The following is a 26,698-nucleotide window of genomic DNA, read 5'->3' on the forward strand; positions in this document are numbered from 1 at the left end:
TACAATATCCTGATGTAGATTTTCTATCATCAGGTGATCCAACCCAATCTGCATCTGAGAAGCCCATTTTTTTATACGGTAATCCTCTTTCAGGAGCTCCTTTAGGTATCGTAATATTCTCTCTAAGGCCTGCCAGTGGGTAATCTGTGGTTTGTGCATGAATTGACTCACCACACTTACAACGTATGATATGTTTGGCCTAGTTACCGTGAGATAGATCAGTTTTCCCACGAGCCTTTGATATTTACCAATATCAATATCTTCTCCATTTGTGGCACACAAGTTTACATTTGTATCCATAGGTGTGTCAACTGGTCGACAACCCTTCATTCTTGTTTTTTCAAGTAGATCCAAGACATATTTCCTCTGAGACAAAATTATCCCATGCTTAGATTGAAGAACTGTTATTCCCAAAAAATATTTAAGCATACCTTGATCCTTACTCTTGAACTCCTGACATGTCATATTCTTCACTTCTTGTATGCTCAGAGCATCATCACTAGTTAAGATAATATCATAACACACATCCAATAATATTTTTCCTTTGACAGTATCTTTATAATATACTGAATGATCAACCGAGCACCGATAAAAACCAAAACGTAGAAGTGTTTGACTAAATTTATCAAACCAAGCTCGAGGGGACTGCTTAAGCCCATATAAAGATTTTTTTAACCTGCATACCGACTCCTCCTCAACCACATAACCAAGTGGTTGAACCATATAAATTTTCTCACTTATATCACCATTTAAAAAGGTATTTTTAACATCCAATTGATATATGGGCCATGATGAGTTAGCAGCAATAGATAAGATGATGCGTACCGAATTCAATTTTGCAATAGGAGAGGTCTCCTCATAATCGATCCCATGATATATGGGCCATGATGAGTTAGCAGCAATAGATAAGATGATGCGTACCGAATTCAATTTTGCAATAGGAGAGGTCTCCTCATAATCGATCCCATAGTACTGCCCTCAACCACATAACCAGGTGGTTGAACCATATAAATTTCCTCACTTATATCACCATTTAAAAAGGCATTTTTAACATCCAATTGATATACGGGCCATGATGAGTTAGCAGCAATAGATAAGATGATGCGTACCGAATTCAATTTTGCAACAGGAGAGAAGGTCTCCTCATAATCGATCCCATAGTACTGCCCTCAACCACATAACCAGGTGGTTGAACCATATAAATTTTCTCACTTATATCACCATTGAAAAAGGCATTTTTAACATCCAATTGATAAACGGGTCATGATAAGTTAGCAGCAATAGATAAGATGATGCGTACCAAATTCAATTTTGCAACAGGAGAGAAGGTCTCCTCATTATCGATCCCATAGTACTGAGTATAACCTTTAGCAACTAGTCGAGCTTTAAGATGAGCAACCGATCCATCCAGATTATTTTTTACCGAAAACACCCTTCTACAACCAACAGGTCTTTTACCTTTTGGGAGTGAGGTTAAGGACCAGGTTTGATTTTCATATAAGGCGTGCATTTCTTCATCCATAGCGGCCTTCCAATTTGGATGCTTCAGAGGCTTCTGATATGACTGTGGAATGGAATTAGAAGAAAGAGAGGCAAGGAACTGAAAACACTCAGAAGACAAGAGATGGTGAGACATAAAATTTGAGATAGGATGCGAAGTAGTACAAGAACAACGTTCCTTTCTTAAAGCAATAGGCCTAGTATCAAATTCATGCCCAAACATAGGAAGAGAAGGACTTACCTCTGGGGGATCTGACAACTCCACAGGTGAAGGTATGGCCGGTGCGTCAGGGGTTGGGTTAACTTCAACATTGAATGGCACAAGCGGACACGGAGTGGTAGAAAAAAATATCCATCCTGGAGGAGCATCATGGGAGGAATAGAAGGAGATGTCTTCAAAGAAAGTCACATCAGGAGAGATAAGCATCCTCTGAAGGGTAGGATTGTAACAGATATAACATTTTTGGGTGCGAGAGTACCCAAAAAAAATGCACCTCATAGACCGAGGATCAAGTTTATTTTGTGTTGGAGAAGTAACATGAACAAAACATGTACATCCAAACACTTTCAAAGGGAGAGAAAAAGGATCTTCACCATGAAATAACATAGAGTAAGGAGTTTTATTATGAAGAACTTATAAAGGTAACCTATTAATAAAAAAACATATCGTAAGTATGGCATGAGGCCAATAAAAATAGGGTACCTTCATGGAGTAGAGAAGACCCCAAGCAACTTCAAGAAGATGACGATTCTTCCTTTCAGCAACACCATTTTGTTGAGGGGTATAGGCACATGATGTTTGATGGATAAGCCCATTACCCTCACAAAATGATTTGAAATCATTATACATGTATTCCTTAGCATTATCAGACCTAAGGATTTGAATTTTCTTCCAGAATTGTGTCAATACCATAGCTTGAAATTTTTTAAACAAAGGAAGAATTTCAGAACGCTCTTTAAATAAATATAACCAAGTCACTCGGGTAAAATCATCCACAAAAATGACAAAATATTTAACTTGGGAAATATTTGAGACACTTAAAGGTCCCCAAACATCAGAATGTATTAACTCAAAAGGATTATTACTTGTAGTTGTAATACGAGGAGAATATGTCTCCTAATATGTTTACTTAATTGAAAAACCTCACAACTAAAATTAGAAAGTACTTTTAAAGATGGAAGCAAAGAACGAAGTGAAGGGGTAGACGGATGACCAAGCTGGTTGTGCCAAAGTTGGGCCTCAGATGTAGTGGATGATAAGTCAACTAATGGTGGAAGAGTGAAGTAGTACAAGCTCCCCTTTTCATGACCACCACCAATTACCTACTTAGTAGTGAGATCCTGAAATACACAAGAAGACGGTGAGAAGGTGATAGAGCAATTTAACTGTTTGGTTAATTGACTAACAAAGAGCAAATTTAAAGGAAATTGAGGGACAAACAAAACATCTTGAAGAGGAATAGACGAGGTAAGAGAATAGGAACCTTTTCCAAGGACCTTGGTTTGGCTACCATTAGCAATAGTAACGAATTTCTGAGGAAGACAAGGAGATAATGACTGAAACAAGTATTTGTTACCTAATAGATGTTCGGAGGCCTCGAAGTCGATGATCCAAGAGGAAGAGGATGAAGAGGAAGAAAACATACATGAGACAATAGTACTAGCAACAGTAGATAATGGGGGAATGGAAGATTCCATTAAGGACTTCATTTTCTGAAATGCAACATAGTCTTTAGCAGTAAGAGTCACATTTCCAGAGTAAGAGTCAGTCTTTTCTTCATGTTTCTCAACACTAACAGATATTGGGTTAGTCGTGTCCCAATCATGTTTGCCATGAAGTTTCCAACATGTTGCCACAAGGTGGTTCTAACCACCACAGTAAGTGCAAAGTCGGCTCAGTACGGGAATTATTCGGACCCATTCGACCACCTCTATTTTCAGCCCCATTCATAGTTCTACCCCCTCTCATATTTTTGCCCCGTCCTCAGTATGATGAAGATGTACCCTGATTTCTAGAGAACATCACCGATGGAGCATCAATAGGAGAAGGAGGGGATGGATCAAGTATCCATAGTAATGTAGCACTAATGCCATCGAAGGATGGAAGAGCGGAGGAACTTAGAAGCTGAGTTTTAGCAACCTCAAGGTAAGCTTAATATTCAACAAGCAAATAGCTTCTGCCAAGGCTTCTCGTTGTCATTCTTGAACATAAATGTCAGTGGAGTATGACTGAGCTATTTTCCATTCTTGAAGAAGGCCCCGAAACTGGGCCAAAAATTCGTGAATATTATCTCCGTGTTTAGTTTGCAGCATACTTTGTAATACATCATATACACTTTGTAATGAGGCAGTACTTGAGTAAAGCTTAGCACAAGTGTCCCACATGTCCTTGGCTGTTTCCAAGTGGACCACATTGTTGGCCACATGCTCTTCCATGCTATTGATGAGCCAACTTATAACCATGTTATTATTTTTAACCCACTTGTGGTAGGTTTCATTTTCTTCATCAATCGGAGGAGGGAATTGAATGACGTGGCTTAAAAAGTCACAAGTAATGAGAACCCACCATACCGATTGTGACCAGTTAAGGTAATTGGAGAGACCAGTTAAGGTAATACTTGAGTGGAATTGTAGTAATACGGCGTATATCATTCTTATTACTGTTGTGTCCACTCTCCATGATGAGGTAAGTCAAATGTGGAGGTCAAGGGAAGGGGCCTTCTTCAAATAACAATTACTCAATGTAATTTGAAGAACCCGTGGACCAAATCAGTCACCTAAAAAAACTTTTCTTCACGAGAGCAAAAACCAAATTATCAACAAATTTGTGCCTTTAGCAAGTGAGAATAAGATCCATCCATTACTCAATTCCTTTTATATTCTTAAAAGCAAAGAGGAGAAGGTAGATGCAACCGATTAGGCCTTAATCCAAACTCCAACACAAACCGAGAGGGAGAACAAATATTTAGAGACAATTTAAAGGCAAATCAAGACACTTGGAAGACAATTTATCTTTAGCTCATGGGAATACTTCAACGTAAAAAAAAGTTCAATTGTTGAAGTTCAAGAGAAACAACAAAGGGTAAGTGAATGCTAGAATTTCATCAAACATATAATGGGCATCCAACAACATAACACAAACCCATGAGCACCATTAAGTAGGAGAAGTTACAACAACATGTGCTGGAATTCTACCTCAAATGAGATTGATCCAAGTTACATAAAGGTAACTGAATTTCAACCATTAATCTTAATAAGACACAAACATCAAATGATCTTGATCAAGCTTGTAATTTATTTACAAGAAGATCAAGATTATAACATCATTTTAGTCATAGAAATAAATCTTCACAACGTATAAATATTTATCTTGACTCGATGTGATTCAAAATTCAAGAAGTAGAAAAGCCGTAAAGAGGAGTAAGTAAATAAGGGAAGGAAAAAAAATTGTAAATAAGAAGAGAATTAACTTATCTCTTCATGGTTGAACTCCTTCTTTTACAAACTTCTTGAACAGATTCCATAATAACTTCACCAAGTGAGATCCTAAACTCCTTGCTCTGATACCATGTAGAATTTAGGATCTCATGAGAGGAACTTTAGATCAATGAGGAAGAAGAAGAAGAAGAGAGAAGGAAAGCAGAAGACGAAGGACATGGAAGGAGAGAGTTTGGATTAAGGGAGAAGAGGTTTGCGTCCAAAAGAGAATGAGGGTTGGACAAATTTGTGGAAGGAGAGGAGAGAGCTTCAATACCCTACCTCTTAGGCAATGCCTTAATTTATAGTCTTTACAATGCCTTTAATGCTACAACTTGATGAAACAAAAAACATAAAAAAAAAAATATTTACACCCCTATGCCATCTTTAAGAAAAAACACCATATTTCACACATATGCCACTCCTTTGACGTGTGGGCTTCTTGTCTTGAGCTTGTGAGCTTGAGCCCATCTTCCAACACCTTTGAAGCTCTTTTGTCTCCTCCGGGTTGCTCCTATATGCTGGTCGGTTTGGAATGGATGCACCGGGAACGAAATCAATTTGATGTTCAATGCCTCAGAGAGGTGGTAACCCATGTGGTACCTCCTTGGGAAGCAACTTCTTGAATTCCTATAAGAGAGAAACAACAACACTAGGCTGCAAAGCGTCAAGTTGGTTAGTGTTTAAAAGAGCCTCCTCGTACATGAGTACAATCATCGGCTGCTTTGAAATCATCGCTCGCTTAACCTTACTTATAAATTGCATAGAAATTTCTTTGTTTTCTCTCTATTTTTATACCTCTTCGGCCGTGTCTCTTTCTTTTCCCTCATTCTCACTATGCACAACCTTACGTTTTTTTGTACTCTCATTCTTTTGCTCTCTCAAATTCTTTTGATCCCTCAATTTCTTTTGATCACCCAATTGTTGCAACCTCATTTGATCGTCATAGATTTGTTATGGTATCAACGGAACTAGAGTGATTGTCCACTGATTGCACGTGAATGAGTACTTGTTGGTGAAGCCGTCATGCTGCATACGTCGGTCAAATTACCACGGTCTTCCTAAGAGGAGATGTCCAACTTGCATTGGTACCACATCACACAATACCTCATCCTCATATTTACCAATTCGAAACGGTACCACAACCGGCTTCATAACCCTTACTTCACCACTATCATTCAACCATTGTAGCTTGTATGGACGAGGGTGCTTAAGTGTTGTGAGCCCTAGCTTTTCAACGATGGAAGTACTAGCAACATTAGTGCAACTACCGCCATCGATAATAACACTACATACCTTGTCTTCCACATGGCAACAAGTGTAAAAGATATTCTCCCGTTGTACTTCTTCTTTCTCTTCTTGAGCTTGCAAGTTTAAGGCTTGTTGTGCGACTAGTCCAAGCATCTCACCATGATTTGCCCCAAACTCCTCATCTCCGATGGGGGCGTCCTCCAATGGTGGCATGTCATCAAGATCATCTTCGTCTTCGGAATCAATCTCACCATTTTCCCCAATCACCATAACTCGCTTGTTTGGACATTGGTTAGCTATGTGTCCTTTCCCTTGACATTTAGAACATTTAATCTCACTAGAAAGAGTTGAAAAGGGGACTGATTTACCTTGAAAAGACGTGGTAGTGGCTGTTTTGTGCTCTGGTTTGGCCTTGATGGTGGATGGATTTTCTTCTTTCTTTTAGTAGTTTGACCTCCAAGGTGTTGTACTTGAATTCTGTGGAGCCAGTCTTGGCCGTATACCACCCCTCTTGAGTTGCCTCTCAACTTTGATAGCCATTTGCACCAAGTCCTTCAATTCCACATAATGGTGTATCTCAATTGTGTTAGCAATCTCTCGATTCAAAAATCTGGCCATTGTCGCCTCCTAATCCTCCTCCATATTAGTTCTAATCATAGCCATCTCCATCTCTTTATAATACTCATCAACACTTCGGTTACCTTTGATAGAGACTTTGCAGTTTGAGGTATAAATCCCGGTAGTAATGACTGGGTACAAACTGTCGTCTCATCACCCTCTTCATCTCATCCCAATTTTCAATAGGACATTCTCCATTCCATCTCCTATTGATGCACAAGTGGTCCCACCACACAATAGTATAATCAGTAAATTCAATTGTAGCGATTTTTACCTTATTTAATTCGGAGTAATTGTGACAATCGAAAACCAACTCCATCTTTTTTTCTCACTCGAGGTATGCTTCAGGATCACTTTTTCCTTGAAACGCAGGAATTTTTAGTTTGATACTTCCCAAGTTGTTATCTACCCGGTTCCTTCTTTATCCCGGCCATATCTCCTATGACTGCCCATTGATATCCTATCAGACTCCTCTAAATTGTCACCTTCAAATTCGCCCATATCCTTAACTTCCCTTCGGTGCAACCTGTTCCTCCTTGAGGTGTTTGGAAATAATAGTGGATGCCCCCATTGTGTCCCCTCTTCTACCCTATCCAACCTCCCATGTATATCTTCTAACTCCGCCCTCATCATTCATCTCATCTCCACCATTAATGCTTGCATTTGTAGATTCGGAACAACGGGTGGACTCTATTCGTTTGTGTTTTTCTCTTGATTATAATACATGATTTGAACTTTGCAAACAAGGTTAGACAAAAAATATGCAAAAAAAAATAACCTCACCACACTCCCTCATGTGTTTCACTCCGATCCACTCGTATTCTTCTTTGAGTTCTTTTAAAACTAACCAAACAATAAGAATGATTCCAGCAGCAAATCAAAACGAGAACAAACCAAACGAATCAAATTTTTGTCCCCGGATTGTGATAATTTTTGACACTCAAGTGTGGGATTTTGGCAAAAGGGGTTCTAAAACATGAGAAACAAGATTAGAACAAAAAACTTTAAGAGTGGGTTTTGTATTCTTTTTTTTTCCGATCCTCTTTTTTTTTCTTCCTTTCTTTTCTTTCGTTGATGTCACAGTAACAAGTATCAAGGAACAAGACAAAGGATCATTCAGATATTTTTTTGAAACACTACAACCCTAAATTCACATTTCTAGGGTTCATAAACATAGTGGACTCAAACGCTAATACCGAGAAAAGGATAGAAATCAAGACTCAATCAAGAACGACGAGAAAAGGATAGATAGAAATCAAGACTCAATCAAGAATGACGAGAAAAGGATAGAAATCAAGACTCAATCAAGAATGATAAGAAAAGGATAGAAATCAAGACTCAATCAAGAACGACGACAAAATGATAGAAATCAAGACTCAATCAAGAACGAAAAAAGCAACAATTTGGCCAATTTTATTTATTTTTATGGCCGAATTATCTAAACCTAAAAAATGCACGACTTTGACATGGAAGAAAAAAATAGATTGGAAAAACAAAACAAAAGGATAGGCAAACCTTAAGGACCTACACTCTGATACGAACCACGTCAACCCGTGGCAAAACCCGATACCAAATCTGGATATCATCCCCAAGACCTTTCATGTTTGATCGAAACCGCGACCCGTTGGTATGGTGAAGACACCACAAATAGGGATGAAAAATCCATTTGATAAGTAGTTTGAATGCCACAAGGAAAACCCTGATAAGTTCGAAAAGTTTCTTCAAGAACTCCAGAAGAATAACTCTCAATATGAATGAATATCAAAAACTCCCCCAATCCATGTACTATGTCCCCTATTTATAGTGGAGGACGTGGTAGAATCCATGTAGAAATAAATTCCTTCTCCTAATTACATTCAATTAAAGATAAACTTAAGGTAACTTGGCGTAAATAGAAGTCTAATATAATTCAATCTCTTAATTCCTTTTAGTGACGTGACCTCTAGGATAAGTTGCCAACTCGTGACTATCCTTGTGAGACTCACGAAATCTTCCAACCACATGTCCTTGCTCAATGCACGTGTATGGCTGCTGGATTCTCTTCCGGATCAACTTTGATGAGTAAAACCAGCCTTTGTTTACCCTCTGTAGTGACCACAATCTCTTCTTGTTGTAGAACTCTCTAGACTAAGTTATTCAGCATTTCTTTGAATCTTTTAGCTCACACCCTCATCATTGGACCAAATGGAACTTGAATTGGTTCGTGAGTATTCCATGCAGCCTCGATGTCTTCGATGGCTCTGATACCAAATGATATGAATCTACCTAACTCTGCCCCAAAAGCGAGCTCGTAGGGAGAGGTTTGCAAACCCTCTCATATAACGTCCAAGACCATTCTTGCTAACCAATGTGGGACTAACCAGGACTCATCATACCCAACCCCTTTACATTGCACGCCCACGTGGGGATATTACGCACCACACAGGCCACGGATATTACACACCATACGGACCATGATAGGGAACCGGCGTATGGGTCCATTGACCAACCACATATGACCAGATAAGGCATACCAAATGATATGAACCTGCCTAACTCTGCCCCAAAAGCTAGCTCGTAGGGAGAAGTTTGCAAACCCTCTCACATAACATCCAAAACCATCATTGTTAACCGATGTGGGACTAACCGGGACTCATCATACCCGACCCCTTTAAACTGCATGCCCACGTGCAGATATTACACACTACACACCCATGTGGGGATATTATGTACCACACGGGCCACGGATATTACACACCGTACGAGCCAAAGCAGGGAACCGGCGTATGGGTCCATCGACCAGCCACATATGACCAGACAAGGTATGGCTCAGATACCAAATTATATGAACCTGCCTAACTCTGTCCCAAAAGCTAGTTCGTAGGGAGAGGTTTGCAAACCCTCTCATATAACATTCAAGATTGTCCTTGCTAACCGATGTGGGACTAACCAGGACTCATCAGTTGATACCTCTGCTACTATGGCCTATGCAGCATAAGGGAAAATTAAGGGTCGGGACATGAGTTTTGTCCAGTGCTTTCACTACAAGGATTGTGGTCATTTTTCTCGGGAATGCCCCAAGAAGTTCTGTAACTACTGCAAGAAGCGGGGTCATCTCATCGCCGCTTGTCCTACTTGCCCTAAAAAGAAGAAGAATACTGCTTATCATGCCTCCACTTGTACTTGTAGTTTTGCAACATTGCCGACTGACGTCCCAGTTACTACAATTCTTGTTTCTCTAGTACCAGAAAATCCGAACATACTCACCCCTGAAATGGTACAATAGACGATCATATCTGTTTTTTCTACTTTTCGTCTCTCAGGTAAGCACAAAGTCTCTGCTCAGCTATGGTATTTTGATTTCAGTGCTTCTAACCATATGACCAATAATGTCGTGTCTCTTTCTAATGTTCGTAAGTATGATGGCAATATGAAAATCAACACTACTGATGGCAGCCCTTTGCCTATCAGTGCTATTGTTGATCTCTCTCACACCTTAGCTGATGTCTTTATGTCCCCTGACCTCTCTACAAAATCTTCTTTCTGTTGGTCAACTGGTTGATAAAAATTGTAATGTTTAGTTTTCTCGCTCTGGTTGTGTTGTGCAGGATCAAGCGTCAAGGAAGGTGATCACGAAGGGGCCTAAAGTGGGACGATAATTTCCACTCAAACTCTTTCTCTCCACAATTATTCCACGCACTCTTGTACTTTCCTTTGCATGTAATGTTATTGGCTCCGACACTAATATGTAGCATAGACGTCTAGGCCATCCAAACTTAGATGTTCTTCGTACAATATTTAATTCTGGCTTATTAGGCAATACCACATGCTCTTCTCTTGATCTTTCTTTTGATTGTTCATCATTCAAACTTGGTAAAAGTAAGGTCCTACCTTTTCCTCATCATGCCTCACATGCCTCCCACTGTTTTGATCTTATTCATGGTGATATTTGGGGAATCACACCTGTTGTCTCGCATGCACAATATAAGTACTTTGTTACTTTTATTGATGGCTTCAGTTGTTTTACTTGGGTCTACTTCTTATGGGCTAAGTCTGAATTTTTTCGTAGTATTCAAATGGTTTCTTGCACTTCTTGAGACTCAATTCTCTGCTCATATTAAGGTACTACGCTCTAATTCTAGAGGCAAGTACATGTCTATTGAGTTTCAGGATTTTCTTCAAAGTAAAGGCATTATTTCTCAGTGTTCTTGTCCTCGAAAATGCAACAAAATGGAGTTGATGAGTGGAAAAATTGTCATCTTCTTGATATGGTTTGAACCCTTCCACTTGAATCATTTATTCCTCCCCATTTTGTGCGTGAAGCACTTTCTATGTCGGTTCATTTAATCAACCGACTGCCCTCTCCTACCTTGCAGCATGTTTCTCCATTCTTTAAGTTATTTGGTTATTCACTGTCATATACTGATCTTCGGACATTCAGTTGTGTTTGTTTTGTGCATCTACCTGATCATGAACGACACAAACTTACAACTCAATCAGTTATGTGTGCTTTTCTTGGATATGCCATTTCTCAAAAAGGCTATGTTTGCTATGATTCCCATTCTCATTGTATCCGTGTTTCTAGGAATGTGGTTTTCTTTGAAAATCAATATTTCTTTCCATCTCATGTTGTGCTACCATCCACATCTTTGTCTATTCTGCTTAGCTTTGATGAGTCTCGTCCCACTTCATCTGTGCCCCCTCCTGATTCTGACATGGCGCCTGCTCCTGATCATCCTTCTACTCCTGCCTCCACCATTCTTCGCCGGTCTACTCGTCCTTCTCACCCCCATGATAGTTATGGTTTCTCCTCCCCTATATCTCTTGTGGCTACTTTATCATCTATTTTCATTCCTTCTTGCTACAAATAGTCAATAACACATGAGTGTTGGCAACATGCAATGCAAATAGAACTACATGCACTAGAAGAAAATCACACTTGGGACATTGTTACTTGCCCCCTACTGTTTGGCCTCTTGGGAGTAAATGTGTTTTCTCTGTCAAGCTGTGTTCGGATGGATCTTTGGATCGGTAAAAAGCCCGCTTGGTAGCTTTGGGGAACAAACAGGAATATGGGATTGATTATGAGGATAGCTTTGCTCCAATTGCCACCATGACCACGGTTCGCATCATCTTAGCCATTGCAGCCTCACAATTCTGGCCACTGCATCAGATGAATGTGAAGAATGCCTTTCTCCATGGTGATCTACAAGAGGATATCTACATGAAGCTTCCCTCTGGTATGTCTACTTCGTCTCCTAATGATGTTTGCAAGTTGCGTCGTCCTCTGTAAGGGCTTATGCAAGCTCCCCGAGCTTGGTTTGAGAAGTTTCACAGTATACTTATTCTCCACAAGTTTACACACAGTCAATATTATTCCTCTCCTCTTCTATCACAAGTCGGTCGCGGGCATGGTTATTCTCTTGGTTTATGTACATGACATCATCATTACTGGCACTGATTCTGGCCTGATTACTAAGCTTTAACAGGTGTTGCATGCAACTTTTCATATGATGGATCTGGGCCAACTCATGTACTTCTTAGGGCTGAAAGTACATCACAGACCCAACGGTATTTTCTTAAATCAGCATAAGTATATTCAAGATATTATTACTCTAGCTGGTCTGGAGGACACTTTTTCGGTCGCTACTCCTATGAAGGTCAATGTTAAATACAAGAAAGATGAAGGGGCTCTTCTTGATGATCCTACTATATATCGACGCCTGGTTGGGAGTCTCATATATTTGACCACTACTCGTCCTGACATATCCTATGCGGTTCATCAGGTCAGTCAGTTTATGTCTTCTCCTCGACACCTTCATCTTGTGACGGTTCGACGCATCATTCGCTATCTGCGAGGTTCTCCTACTCGTGGATTATTCTTTCCTACAGGCTCTGCGCTTCATCTAGTTGCCTACAGTGATGCTGATTGGGCTGGGTGCCCCGATACCCGTCGCTCTATTACAGGTTGGTGTATGTTTTTAGGGGATACATTAATTTCTTGAAAATGCAAGAAACAAGATTGGGTGTCCAAGTCCTCTACCGAGGCCGAGTATCGTGCCATGTTTACTGTATGTTTCAAAGTTATATGGCTACACGGTCATCTTACTGAGCTCAAGTTTTTTCAAACTACCCCTACACGTCTCCATGCAGATAATACGAGTACTATTCAAATTGTTGCCAACCCTATTTTCCATGAATGCACAAAGCACATTGAGGTTGATTGTCACTCTATTCGTGATACATTGGAACACCGGGTCATATCTCTTCCATACATCTCTTTGGATATTCAAGTGGTTAATGTCTTCACCAAAGCATTGTCTCAACCTTGGCATAATTTTCTGGTTGGCAAATTATTGTTGATTGACTTCATAGCATCAATTTGAGGGGGGATGTTACCATATGTTGGAATGTATATAAGATAGGATTTATGTTTATATTTTGTTTTATAATTTATGTCTTGTACATAGGCTCATTAGTTGGGTTGGGATGCCTTGTATTTAGCCCATGGGATGTAATGTAACCTAACCCTAAGTTTAAATAGAAACGAAATGGAGGGGAACATCACTCCCATTTTTCCAGTTTCCACAGTGTCCCCTTCCTCACGGTGAAACCATAGCTTGAAGTTCTTCTCTCTGGCTGTTCCGTCAGCCTCTGGTGGTGGTGGTTCTGTCCACTAAACGTGAGCTTTGAGCTCTTGGTCTAGGCTGTGCCGTCAGCCTCATTTCGTGGTGGTTCTGTCCACCAAATCTCAGAGCTGGAAGCTCTTGTCTTGGCTGTTCCGTCAGCCTCCATTGGTGGACGTTGGGTGCTTCTTTCAGGTAACACTCTTGTAGAGATATTTAACAAGGATCTCCTAAAACAACATCAGCATGAGGCATTCGTCCGATCAAAGATAAATAATGGAATACATAAAAAAATCAGTGTTAGGTCGACGATGAAAAAAAAAACAGAAGATAATAAAACAACTTACCTACCTCTTTCCGTCACTTCCGTCGATGAGGAAGAAGTTCAAAGGTAGAAATCGAAGAAAAAGAAATTGCAAAGGAAAAAATGGGAGATCGAGACTGAGATTGAGAGTAAAGAATCGAAGAGGGAAAATGAGGAATAAGAAGAAGAAATCTCTCCCCATTTCTGCTAAATCGCCGCCTGATGAGTGACGAAGGGAGATCTTTGTTCCCTGATTAACCCGAGAGAACGAGAGCAAAAGATGACCTCCCGCTTAGCGCTCCTGTTCAAACAGAGCTCCCATTTCCCGAATCCCCTATTTCCCTAAGTATCGCCTCCGACTCCCTCCCCAAATCCCAATCCGTTCGTTAAGTTAACGAGCCACTCGCGAACTTTCGAACCAAAGCATGGTTCAGTCGAGCTCGACTCTTTAACATAAACGAACCTTATCTGGATCTCGAACTCAGTTCGAGATCTAGATAAATTGCATCAAACCGAGCCGAGCTTGAGCTGCTCGCGAATTGAGCCGAGTTTGATGCCACCCCTACTCCTTCGACCTGTATTTCATGCTTCCTTCCAATTAAGGAAGAAAATGTCGGTTTGTTATTCCCTCTTTCCAGCTTGGCTACAAAGATCTTGGATAAGACGGCAAGTTTATTATCAGATATATAGATATAAGGAGCACAAATTGGAATATCCATTTGAAGACACGAAAATTGCAAAATACATACATCTAACAAATCACAATCAGTGTTAAGTTCACTTATAAAGTAGGGTATGATTATAACAAATGCAATAGGAGGAAGAATTTCTAGGATGGGAGCATTTGTAGTTCTGGAAAAGTGACTAAAAAATGAAATTATAACGAATAGCAATTGCATGGGAAAAAATTATAAGAAAATAATTTGCTGGGTTGATATAGAATTACAAAAGTATAATGTGTACTCAAAGTTTTCTTTTATAAAAAAAGTCAGCATAGACTAGAATTTTCAGCATGTAATCACCTGAGGAACCATAAACATTTGACTTCTAGATGCAAGTTTTCTATCAATGAAAAACTAACGAAAATCGTACTCCATCAAAGCATGGAATTTCAAAATTCATGTGGAATAGAGGAAATGAATGAAGGGGGATCACCAGAAGATGATGTCAAAATAAGTTAGAAAATGTTCTGCATAGAGCTTCCATAGAAACTCACTCCAGTATTTCAGACAGAGAAAAAACAAGAAATTACATGCAAGATACAAGCTTGCACAGATGAAGAGTCGTAACCAAAATGCAGAAACCATAGAAAACAAAAAGGGGGGGTTAGTCCACAATGAAGTGGAATTCCCCTCGCATTACCTAGTTCATTAAATAATGTTGTTAGTGTAGAATGAATTACATTGAAGTTAAATTACATCACTTCATTCTCTCAGGCAAAAATCGGGGAATTTGGATTCAGCCTGATTTTCCGAATCATCCACTTGACTTGCGCGACGCGTATTGCTTTTGCACCCCCCCTCTGAAAGGAAAAAATTTTCGTCATTTCCCTTTTTCCTCTCCCTCTCCCTTGGCCTTCGTCTCCTTACGATTTTTTTTGCCCCATCTTCTTCGTCTCGTCTTTTCTCTCTCTGCTTTCTCTCATCATCTCTCACTTTCGCTCTCTGCTTTCTCCATTCGCCCCAACTTCATTCATCCATCGACATCAGCACTTTACAGGATTTTAGGGTTTTTACCAAGTCTAATGCTTCAGAGAACAGATTGGGACAAGAACCTCACCGGCACAGAACAGCGGAGCGACATTTGTTGCCGTGAGGTCGATCTTCACGCCGTAACAGAATTTCGCGGTGGTTTTGAAGGTCTCAGAGCCGCCTGGGAAATCTGAAATCGAAGGTCTCTTTCACGGCAAGGCTCTTCGACGACCACGACAATTGTTATTTTTCACTTTTTTCACTTTTTTAAAATTTATTCTAATCACACGTAATTAGTATATTAATTTATAATAACATTTAATCATTAATTAGTTTTATTATCCAATTACTATAATTAATTAAACCACTGGATTTACATTTTGTGTTAATATATTATTAATTAATAATACGTAAAAATATATATTATGTTATTGATAAATTAATATATTTATTTATTTATTAGGTAGTTTGTATTAAAATAGTGAGTTTTAATGTTAAAATATATCTTATGTCATTAAAAAATAATTTATTTATTTATGTATTATATTCGCTTATGTTATTATTAACTTTTTTTCATTTTAAATAATTTATTCTAGTTACACGTAATTAGTATATTAATTTATAATTAACTGTAATTGTTAATTATTTTAATTATTCAATTGCTATAATTAATTAAATCACTGGTTTTACATTTTGTGTCAATATATTATTAATTAATAATACGTAAAAAATATATATTATGTTATTAATAAATTAATATATTTATTTATTTATTATGTATTTTTTTATCTTGTATTAAAATAGTGAGTTTTAATGTTAAAATATATCTTAGTTTATTACAAAATAATTTATTTATTTATTTATTATATTCGCTTATGTTATTTTTTACTTTTTTATTAATTTTTAATAAAAATTTCTAATCACACGTAATTATTATTTTAATTTATAATAAACTATAATCATTAAGTAATATAATATAGTTTTTTATTAATTAGGATATTAATATATTTTAATACAACACGTTAAATCACTTATAAATGTAGTAACCATGTTTATTTTGGTCAATTATCTGTTTAAATATATGTTCTATTTAAGTATATTATAAAAGGTTATTCATTTTTATATTTTTATCATACTTTTCATTTGGGGGTACTAAAACTACAATTTATTTTCTAGTACACTTGAACTCGTCTACACTAACACCTAATGATGAGTTGAAATTGAATCAATTCATTTAAGTTCAATTGAATTTTTCACTTCAATTCAAGTTCATTGCAGACTAACTCTCCCAAAAGAAATAAGTGACTATCCCAATAAAACACTGGCTATAAAGACAGAAAAACTCAAAGTGCCTACAACCCAAAAGAATGGCCGAAATCCCAGTACAAGAACCCAGAAAATATCCAAAAAGGGGCGAAGCAGAATAAATTGAGAACCACTGGTGTTTGTCTGTTCATAGCGTAAACAGTAATATACACTGCACAGATACATATCTATATAGGATAAAACTAAAAAACGCAGGAAGAGGCAAAAAAAAAAAAAAACAAAAGCTATAAAAACTCATCGAAAAATTATTAAAAACAAAAGAAATATATAATAAACTTACCTGTCTTCAGTGTCTCATCTGAGAACTTCAGTGGAACAAAAGCATCAAGCGCTAAACCAAAAAACCCACCTAAACACAGTTCCTCCGCCACATTTTCCAACCCACTTAGAACCCAGAAGACCTCAGCCACCCTTGGAAGAAAAACCCAAAAATCTTCAGAAATTGAAAAGACTAGAACAGAAAAGGCTCCATTTTCCCATTTTCTTCCCACCCTTTCTCTCTCCTCCAGTGCTTCCATCTTCTTTGTCCACTATTTTCCTTTTAGTTCAGCAGAATTTCGTATTCCTGATTTGAATTTGTTCAATCATATTTCGGGAATCTCACCTGTAGAAAACAAAAAGCTCCTTTTAGTAAACAAAAATCATATTTCGTATTCCTTTGAAATGTTAGATGCAACCAAGATTAGCTAGATTGGATCTCACTCCAACCTCCTTTCCTTTTTAATATGTCCACTTAAGTGTGTAAATAGTAACTGAACGGATAAATGAATAGTAAAATATTTTACTTTAACTCTCCCTTTTTATACATGTTTCATGTATTTGTCACATGTATTTTACTTAACTTTCCCTTTTTCTTGCTCCATTATTTCCCCTTATTATTTTATGGTATTGATAGCTGTTTCCTAGTTTATAAAAAGAGAAAACTGGCAACGAAAAAGATGTTAACAAGTTTTACGGAAATAATATTGTTTCTTGGGGAAACATTAAGGAAACATACCCCACATAAGAATGCTATCCATTCAACAACAAAAGATAAGGTTTGTGAGAAAGGAGATGCCAAGATGAACGTGTTTCTTAAGACCTAGCAGCAAAAGAAGTTCCTTTTTCTACAAACATCAATAGGAGTAGTCCAAAGCCCTAACTATGAACAAGTTGAGACTACACATAAAGAAAGATCATCTACGGTTTGGAATCCAAAAAGCCTTCGTTTCATTTATATGTGGTAGTATAGACTAAAACTCAAATTTGTAGTGGAGTTTTTGGATATGAACAAGAATCATCTTTTTGGAATATCGGGACAGCATACATCGCAAGAATACAATTTGAAAGGACTAGAACAGTAATTTCAGTGAATTTTAAATGTGTGTACTCTGGAGTTGTTTATTATTCAGTTCTTTTCTACATTTCCAGTCCAAATAAAAAAATTATAACGGAGCAAACAATAGTTGAAATATGCCCAGTGAAGAAAAGTAGGATATACTTAATAGAATTTGAGAAAGAAAAAATACTTACGCAGGGTGAGCACCAATTAAAGCCACTGCCATCATAGTGCAAGTATGAGCAGCTGCAATGCCTCTTGGGTCATCCTCAAATACAACACACTTGGATGGCTTCCTATTCAACTGCACGGTACATAATTTTTGTAAGCATACAGCTTAGCCAAAGGTAAAAGTCAAGAACAATTGGCATTTCTGTGATTTCAGTGCTCAGGTGAACCAGCGTGTTATAACTTGGAACCAGGACCCAAGTCGGGTTCCAAAATCCTGAGTCAAACCGCCCAAGTCGAATCAAGACTTGGGCAGCCTCGCGGTGGTCCAAATCTAACTCAACGGCTTACCTCAGGGAGTCGTATCACCATGATGTTTACTATTTGGTAGCAGCAAATATAAAAAAGGAAGCAATACAATGAGCATAAAATCATTATTGTACACCTGATATACATGTCCATTGAACTAAGTGTTAAAATTGAGTCCTGTTCCACCCCAAAATGACTAGCCACTTAGGAGACATATCATTCAACCTTATAAACCAACAATTTTTCTTAATATTTATTTGTATAAAACTATTCCCACTAACACTCCCCTTCATACCGAAGCTTACACATAAGAATAACAACATATACAACATACAAACTCCCCGGTGCACAAACTAGGCTTATGTTATGTCCTGGGTTAAATATATATGTTTTTCGCTCCTAATAGGCCGGTCTTAGCATTGGCTAGGTGTTTAACATTTGGTATCAGAGCAGGCGCTACGTCGCTCGAAGAGTCTTGAGCGGCGCTTAAAGAGTCCTACGCGAAGGGGGTCCTAGCATAAACTAGAGTGGGCCGTCGCGAGAATGGGCTGCTGCTAGTGTGGGCCGCTGTGATCGTCGGCTCGTGAAGGTGGGTGTATTGTTATGGTCCTGGGGTTAAGTACCTATGTCTTCCGCTCCTAATAGGCCGGTCTTTTGGGTAGTATTGGCTAGGTGTATAACATTTGGTATCAGAGCAAGCGCTACGTCGTGAGTTCGAATCCCCGCGGCGTGAGTCCTGAGCGGAGGGGACGACCTAGTGAAGGGGGCGACCTAGCAGAAACTAGAGTGGGTCATCGCTAGAGTATGGCCGCCGTGGTCGTCGGCTCATGAAGGTGGGTGTGATGTTATGATCCTGGGGTTAAGTACCTATGCCTTCCGCTCCTAACAGGCCGGTCTTTTGGGTAGCATTGGCTAGGTGCTTAATAGCTTAAGTCAAACTTTTACTCTAATACCAAGTTAAAATTTGAGTCTAGTTCCATCCCAAAATAACTAGTCACTTAGGAGGCTCAACTCAACCAATACTACCCAAAAGATCGGCCTGGTAGGTAGCGAAAAGCTAAATATTTAACCCCAGGATCATAACAATACTCCCACCATTATGAGCCGACGGCCCACTCTAGCGACCTGGACCACCTTTTTGCGCTACATAGGTCTCTAGGTCGCCCCTTCCAGGATTCGAACTCACAACTGCGGTGTAACTCTGATACCAAATGTTATGTATATAGCCAATACTACCCAAAAGACCGACCTAATAGGTAGCAAAAAGCCAAGTACTTAACCCCAGGATCATAACATAATTTTTTCTTGATATTTATCTATGTGCGACTATTCTCACTAATAGTACCAGCATGTATAAAATTAGCCACCAAAAAATCATTGCTCGATGGCTAAATTGATTAAGGAGTATAGGAAAGAGAGCCAAACGTAAAACCTCCATTAGTACAGATGCTTTCAAACGATTCAATGGATACAACATTATCATTTCTCCACTCTCAGAAAGGTTTATTGCCACAAACTAGTGGCCTACTCCTTCAAGGAGAAGCTAGTAAACATTAGAGCTCCTGAAAAAAATGTATGCAATATTACCTAGCAAGAACTCAAGGAAAAGAGAGAAGACTTTCTTCAACAAATGTATCAACAAAGCACTCATAATCATCATTGTCCTCATCACATCTTCAAAACCCATGCTAACTATATCTATTATATTGTATGCAATGATGAGTTACACCAGTAAACTATCAATCTCAGAAGAGGAAAATAGAAGCAAAAGTCTCCATTGATACCTTGATGGCTGTTGAAAGGAATCTATGAGCAATTGACTCCATTCCATCCTCCTTCGTCACCATTGCCTGAGATTGAGTACATATGTCAAAAATTTATACCATGTGAAATGGCCTGTAATATCACAAGCCTCATGACAAATGCAGTAAACAACTAGCATTTGGTCACAAATTTTGATGAGCTACAGTCAGTGCATGCCTCTACCTGGAAGTACTTTTGAAGCCCCATCCGCTGCAAAGCAGCAGTCAGATTTATCCGATCAAGGCATGATGCAATTGCACAAGGGATACAAGCAGTATAGACAGCGTCCAACCATTCTTTTGAACCTTCTATAGGCTCCCTGAACTAACCAAATATTAAAAAAAGTGCATCTCAGACTTCTCTATGGCTAGACTAAGAACAACTTCCCATCTCTTTTATTTAAAAACCTTCCTCATCTGGTTTGCAGATGCTTTGTATATTGCTAATTGTAGGATACCATACCATTCATAAGCATGATTCTATCAAGATTTGAAATTATTTAATATCATCACCAACCTCAAAACCAAAGTTTTCATCAACAACCGAATTTAGAAAAATAACAACTATCACTATCACTATTAACATGAAGTCTCTTAATTACTCAAATAATATTTACACAACTACCAGTAGGGTAGCCTATATCCAAGTAGAACATGCCAATGGCATGCCACCAAGTTACGGTAGATGCATAATCTTTTTGGTATAATATCTCATTTAATGATCTTCAGGTGTTTGACACTACAAGTAAGGGAGTAACTTTGAAGAAACTGGGATATATGAAGTATTTAGATTAAGAGAGGATAGTATAGTATTTTATTGTAATTAGAGCTATGGAGGTCATAAATTTGGAGATGAGAAAGAGAAGAGATACCATAAGACTTGGACAAAGGAAGAGAAAAAATCATGTCTCTCCCCCCTCACCCAAAACTTCACTATTAATAATACAACAACCTTCCAAAAATACAACTCAGTGTTATCGTATATAAGGGCATTATTGTAAATTTGTATCTTATAAGGGCATTATTTTAATTTCTGTCTTAAATTTCTATATCTATGTATTGAATAGAAAATCAGGTATCGAAATAGAAATCGATCTCTTAGTTTACCTTCTTTCGTTGAAATCGATTAACATGGTATCAGAGCTACGGGAGATCGTCGATGCCAGGAGTATTTTCAGTGCTCTCAGAGGTGAGTTATCTTCCTCCCGATTTCTGTTTCGTCAGATCTAGGTTCTCGGTTCTTGATTTGGTTTCGGTGGACTCTCATGGAGTCATTTGCTTCGCGAGTAGACCTCATTGGGGAGATTCAATAGCAGGAGAAGGAGTTTTGCGTCATCGGGGAGATTCAGTAATAGGGGAAGGGGTTGTAGTTGCCGTTTGTAGGTGACGACAGCTTCAGGCCTCACGACGGCGGGGTCAGCTGTTTCTTACACTAACTTCATCTGCAGTCTTTCTCAGAACAACGATTCATCGTCTTTTGCTTCCGATTTTCGGACAGTGAAGTGATCTTAGTGAGTAGTAAGGGGGGAAGCCTCTCATAAAGGAAGAAAGAAGGGGAGATTCAGTCCCAAGTCCTCTGGCTTTTTTCATGTCCTCTGATAGGTTAGACGCGTTCCCTATCAGTTTCACGGGTAAAAATTACAGTGCCTGGGAATTTCAGTTTCGTTTATTTGTTATGGGAATGGAGTTATGGGGTCATATAGATGAGACTGATCCCGCACCTCGAGAGGTTGAGGCTTTGTCCAAGTGGACAGTCAAGGATGCTAGGGTCATGACCTGGATCCTTGGCTTGGTTGAGCCTCACTTTGTTCTAAATCTACAGCCTTATAGAAATGCGGTTAACATGTGGAGTTACCTCGCCCAGGTTTACCATCAAGACAATACGGCTCGGTGTTTTCAATTGTAGTATGAGATGGCTAATTTCACACAAGGAAGTCTATCCATCGAAGAATATTTTTCTGGTTTTCAAAACCTTTGGGTGGACTATGCTGATATTGTTCATTCTACTGTTCCCGTTACTACTCTCTCTACTATTCAAGTAGTGCATCAAACTAGCAAGAGAGATCAATTCTTGATGAAGCTCCGTTCTGATTTTGAAATTGCACGGTCTATTCTGATGAATCATCATCCTATACCATCTCTAGTTGCTTGTTTCAGTGAACTTCTCTATGAGGAGCGACGTCTAGCAACTCAGGCTGGCATCGAGCTAGTGTTAGTGCCCCTGTCATTGTGGCTTATGCAACCCAGGGGAGGAATAAGGGATGAGACATGCATGTTGTTCAATGTTGTAGTTGTAAAGCTTTTGGTCATGTTGCTCGGGATTGCCCTAGAAAGTTCTGTAGCTGCTGCAAGAAACTAGGTCATATCATATCTACTTGCCCCATTCGACCTGCAAGGAGGCCGTATACTGCTTATCATGCCTATGTTGGTGCCTCTAGTTCTACTGCATTGCCTGCTGCCTCGCCCGTTGTTCCTATTGCACCTACAACTTCTGCCCCACCGACCATACTCACTCCTGAGATGGTACAACAAATGATCATTTTTGCTTTCTCTACTTTTGGGCTCTCAGGTAATCCTAAAGTTTCTTCTAAGCTATGGTATTTTGACTCCGAAGCTTCTAATCATATGACCAATACTGTTGTTTCTGTTTTCAATGTCCGCAATTATGATGGAAATCAGAAAATAAACACCGCTGATGGCAGTTCTCTGCCTATCAGTGATGTTGGTGATCTTTCCTCTTATTTAATTGATGTTGTTGTGTCTCCTGACCTCTCCACAAATCTTATTTCTGTTGGTCAATTGGTCGATAATAATTGTAATGTCCATTTCTCTCGATCTGGTTGTATTGTGCAGGATCAAGTATCCGGGACGATGATCGTGAAGGGGCCTAAGGTGGAACAACTCTTTCCTCTTTATGTTTTTCCTCCCACAATTAGTCCTAGTTTTCCTTTCCTTTCCTTTGCATGTAATGTTGTTGATTTTGGACCTAAGATGTGGCATAAACGTCTAGGCCACCCCAACTCTGATGTACTTCAAAAATTATTTAATTCAGGTGTCTTGGGACATAAAGCTTGTTCTTCTCTTGATCTTTCTTTTGAATGTCCATCATGCAAACTTGGCAAAAGCAAAGTTCTCCCTTTTCCTCATAATGCATCTCATGCCTTACAATGTTTCGATATTATTCATGCTGATGTTTGGGGGATTGCACCTGTTGTTTCTCATGCGCATTACAAGTATTTTGTCACCTTTATTGATGACTGTAGTCGGTTTACTTGGGTTTACTTTCTACGGGCTAAGGCTGCAGTTTTTTTAGTATTCAAGAGTTTTCTTGCGCTTATAGAGACTCAATTCTCTACCAGCATCAAGGTCTTGCGCTCTGATTCTGGCGGCGAATACATGTCTAATGAATTTCAGGACTTTCTTCAAAGCAAAGGGATCGTCTCTCAGCGCTCTTGTCCTTTGACACCGCAAAAAAATGGTGTCACTGAGAGGAAAAATCGTCATCTTCTTGATGTGATCAGAACTTTTACTTGAATCTTCTATTCCTTCTCGTTTTTGGTGTGAAGCGCTTTCTACTTCGGTTCATTTGATCAATCTCTTACCTTCTCCTACATTACATCATGTTTCTCCCTTTTTTAAGTTGTTTGGCCATTCTCCTTCATATTATAATCTTCAGACATTTGGTTGTGTTTGTTTTGTGCATCTCCCTTCTTATGAACGACATAAACTTATAGCCCAATCAGTTAAGTGTGCTTTTCTTGGTTATGCTATCCCTCAAAAAGGTTATGTTTGTTATGATCCACATGTTCGTCGTATACGTGTTTCTCAAAATGTGGTTTTCTTTGAAAATCAATATTTTTTTCCATCTCGTGTTGAGCAGCCATCTGCCTCTTTATCTCTTCTACCTTGCTTTGATGATTCTCCGCCAATTGTGGAAAGGTTCAAACCTGGTTTTGTGCCCCCTCACGATCTTCTCCTGGCGCCTGATCGTACTCCTGCTCCAGCTTCCACCGCTCTTCGCTGGTCTACTCGCCCTTTTAGGCATCCTCATTGGTATGGTTTATCCTCCATTGTCTCTCCTATCGCTACTTTATCCTCTATTTCCATTCCCACTTGTTACAAACAGGTCATGGCACATGAGTTTTGGCAGAATGCAATGCAAACAGAACTTCGACCACTTGAGGAGAATCACACTTGGGATATTATTCTTTGCCCTCCTACTATTAAGCCTCTTGGGAGTAAATGGGTTTTCTCTGTCAAACTTCGCTCTAATGGCTCTTTGGATCGGTACAAAGCTCGCCTAGTAGCTCTGGGCAATAAACAAGGATATGGGATTGATTATGAGGAAACCTTTGCGCCGGTTGCCAAGATGACCACGGTCCATACTATATTCGCGATTGCAGCCTCTCGGTCCTAGCCGCTGCATCAGATGGATGTGAAGAATGCCTTTTTCCACGGTGACCTCTAGGAAGATGTATACATGAAGCTCCCTTCGGGTATGACTACCTCCTCTCCTGATCAGGTTTGCAAGCTTCGTCGTCCTCTATATGGGCTTAAGCAAACCCCCCGGGCTTGGTTTGAGAAATTTCGTGGCACTCTTATTCTCCACAGGTTTACACAGAGTCAATATGATTCTTCTCTTTTCTATCATAAGTCTGCCGCGGGCATGGTCATTCTCCTGGTTTATGTGGATGACATCCTTATTACTGGCACTGACTTCGGACAGATTACCAAGCTGCAGCAGGTGTTACATGCCACTTTCCATATGAAAGATCTTGGCCAGCTCACGTACTTCTTAGGACTGGAAGTCCATCATCAGGCCAATGATATTTTCTTAAACCAACATAAGTATATTCAAGATATTATTACCTTGGCTGGTTTGAAGGACACTTCTTCTGTTGATACTCCTATGGAGGTAAATGTCAAATACCGGAAAGAAGAAGGGGACCTTCTCGATGACCCTACTCTCTATCGGCGCCTGGTTGGGAGTCTCATCTACTTGACCATTACTCGCCCTGACATCTCCTATGTTGTTCATCAGGTCAGTCAGTTTATGTCCTCTTCTCGTCATCTCCATCTTGCTGCAGTTCGACGCATCATCCGCTATCTTCAAGGTTCTCCTACTCGTGGGTTATTCTTTCCTACAGGTTCCTCTCTTCAACTTATTGCTTATAGTGATGCTGATTGGGCTGGGTGTCCGGATACCCGTCGCTCTACTAGGGGTTGGTGTATGTTTTTAGGTGATGCCTTAATTTCTTGGCGATGTAAGAAACAAGATCGTGTTTCTAAATCCTCTATTGAAGATGAGTGTCGTGCCATGTCTACTACCTGTTCTGAGATTGTATGGCTATGCAGTCTTCTTGCAGAGCTTGAATTCCCTCAGACTACTTCTACCCCTCTTCCTGCTGATAACACTAGTGCTATTCAGATTGCCACCAACCTTGTTTTCCATGAACGTACCAAGCACATTGAGGTTGATTGTCATTCTATCCGCAATACCTTGGATAGTCGGGTGATATCTCTTCCTTACATTTCTTTGGATCTCCAAGTGGCTGATGTCTTCACCAAAGTCATGACTCGGCAGCGACATCAATTTTTGGTTGACAAATTGTTGTTGGTTGACTTACCGGCATCAATTTGAGGGGGGATGTTATCATATATAAGGGCATTATTATAAATTTGTATCTTATAAGGGCATTATTGTAATTTTTGTCTTAAACTTCTATATCTATGTATTGAACAGAAAATCAGGTATCGAAATAGAAATCGATCTCTTAGTTTACCTTCGTTCGGTGAAATCGATTAACACTCAGTCCTTATCTTATGAAGGACAATAAACGTAAGAAAACTAAAACTAGGCTAACTCTAGGAAACTAACTAGGAAATAGAATTCATAGAGCACTAAAAGGGCTTGCTTGTATCAAACTTTTTTCCACTCCTCAAGCATAAGTTAATAACTTTTGGTTGTTAAATAGCATATCAAATTAAAACAATAAAACAATATTTCCTACTTTAGGTCTTTGTCAGGACTCCATGAATTTAGCTCATGGAGAAAAAGGGAGAGAAACCCATTGGGAGAAAACTGGAGGAAGAAGGGTTATGGACTTGATTCCTAACCCTCCCTTTGAAGCTTTATTTATAGATTTATGAAACTATTGTGTTACAATAATATCCCTGAACTTAAGATTTAGGGTTTAGGGTGTTAACCCTAGAACTTTAACTTAATTACATCAATGTCATCTCTATGAGATGATCCTTTATTTACCATCCTGCCATCATTGTTTGTGGGCCTATAGACCTTCTCTTTGATCTGTGGGCCTTGAGCCTGT

The 26,698-nt window shown here is 39.1% G+C and overlaps 2 protein-coding genes and 1 pseudogene across 2 annotated transcripts; 1 reads left to right on the forward strand and 2 right to left on the reverse strand.

The window, feature by feature from the left end:
- Nucleotides 1-7,012, reverse strand: part of LOC137952619 (uncharacterized) — a 10,318-nt pseudogene extending 3,306 nt beyond the window's left edge.
- A 9,786-nt stretch (nucleotides 7,013-16,798) lies between these two features.
- On the reverse strand, nucleotides 16,799-20,786 carry LOC137952620 (5-amino-6-(5-phospho-D-ribitylamino)uracil phosphatase, chloroplastic-like). The gene is made up of 6 exons (XM_068799691.1): nucleotides 20,778-20,786; nucleotides 20,554-20,694; nucleotides 20,352-20,417; nucleotides 18,285-18,394; nucleotides 17,053-17,183; nucleotides 16,799-16,923 (listed from the first exon to the last, which is right to left on the reverse strand). Exons 1-6 carry the CDS (start codon nucleotides 20,784-20,786, stop codon nucleotides 16,799-16,801), a joined length of 582 nt encoding a protein of 193 aa, XP_068655792.1.
- Nucleotides 20,787-24,849: 4,063 nt separating this feature from the next.
- LOC137952621 (uncharacterized mitochondrial protein AtMg00810-like) lies at nucleotides 24,850-26,010 on the forward strand. Its single transcript, XM_068799692.1, has one exon. The coding sequence runs from the start codon at nucleotides 24,850-24,852 to the stop codon at nucleotides 26,008-26,010; it is 1,161 nt and encodes a 386-aa protein (XP_068655793.1).
- Nucleotides 26,011-26,698: the final 688 nt, after the last annotated feature.

This window comes from Aristolochia californica, unplaced genomic scaffold, assembly GCF_029961685.1.
Source record: "Aristolochia californica isolate CCGP_79_NKW_82.1479 unplaced genomic scaffold, dmAriCali1.0.hap1 SCAF_16, whole genome shotgun sequence".
In the NCBI taxonomy this organism is placed as follows: Eukaryota; Viridiplantae; Streptophyta; class Magnoliopsida; order Piperales; family Aristolochiaceae; genus Aristolochia; species Aristolochia californica.

Bases quoted from the DNA above. Each gene is read 5' to 3' on its own strand.
- LOC137952620 (XM_068799691.1), bottom strand. The intron at 17,184-18,284 runs GTAAGTATTTTT...TTTTCTTCCAAG, and splicing joins TTAATTGGTGCTCACCCTGC to GGTGGCTGAGGTCTTCTGGG. The intron at 16,924-17,052 runs GTAAGTTTATTA...GTATCTGTGCAG, and splicing joins AGATGAGACACTGAAGACAG to TGTATATTACTGTTTACGCT.
- LOC137952621 (XM_068799692.1), top strand. From the start codon at position 24,850: ATGAAGCTCCCTTCGGGTATGACTACCTCCTCTCCTGATCAGGTTTGC.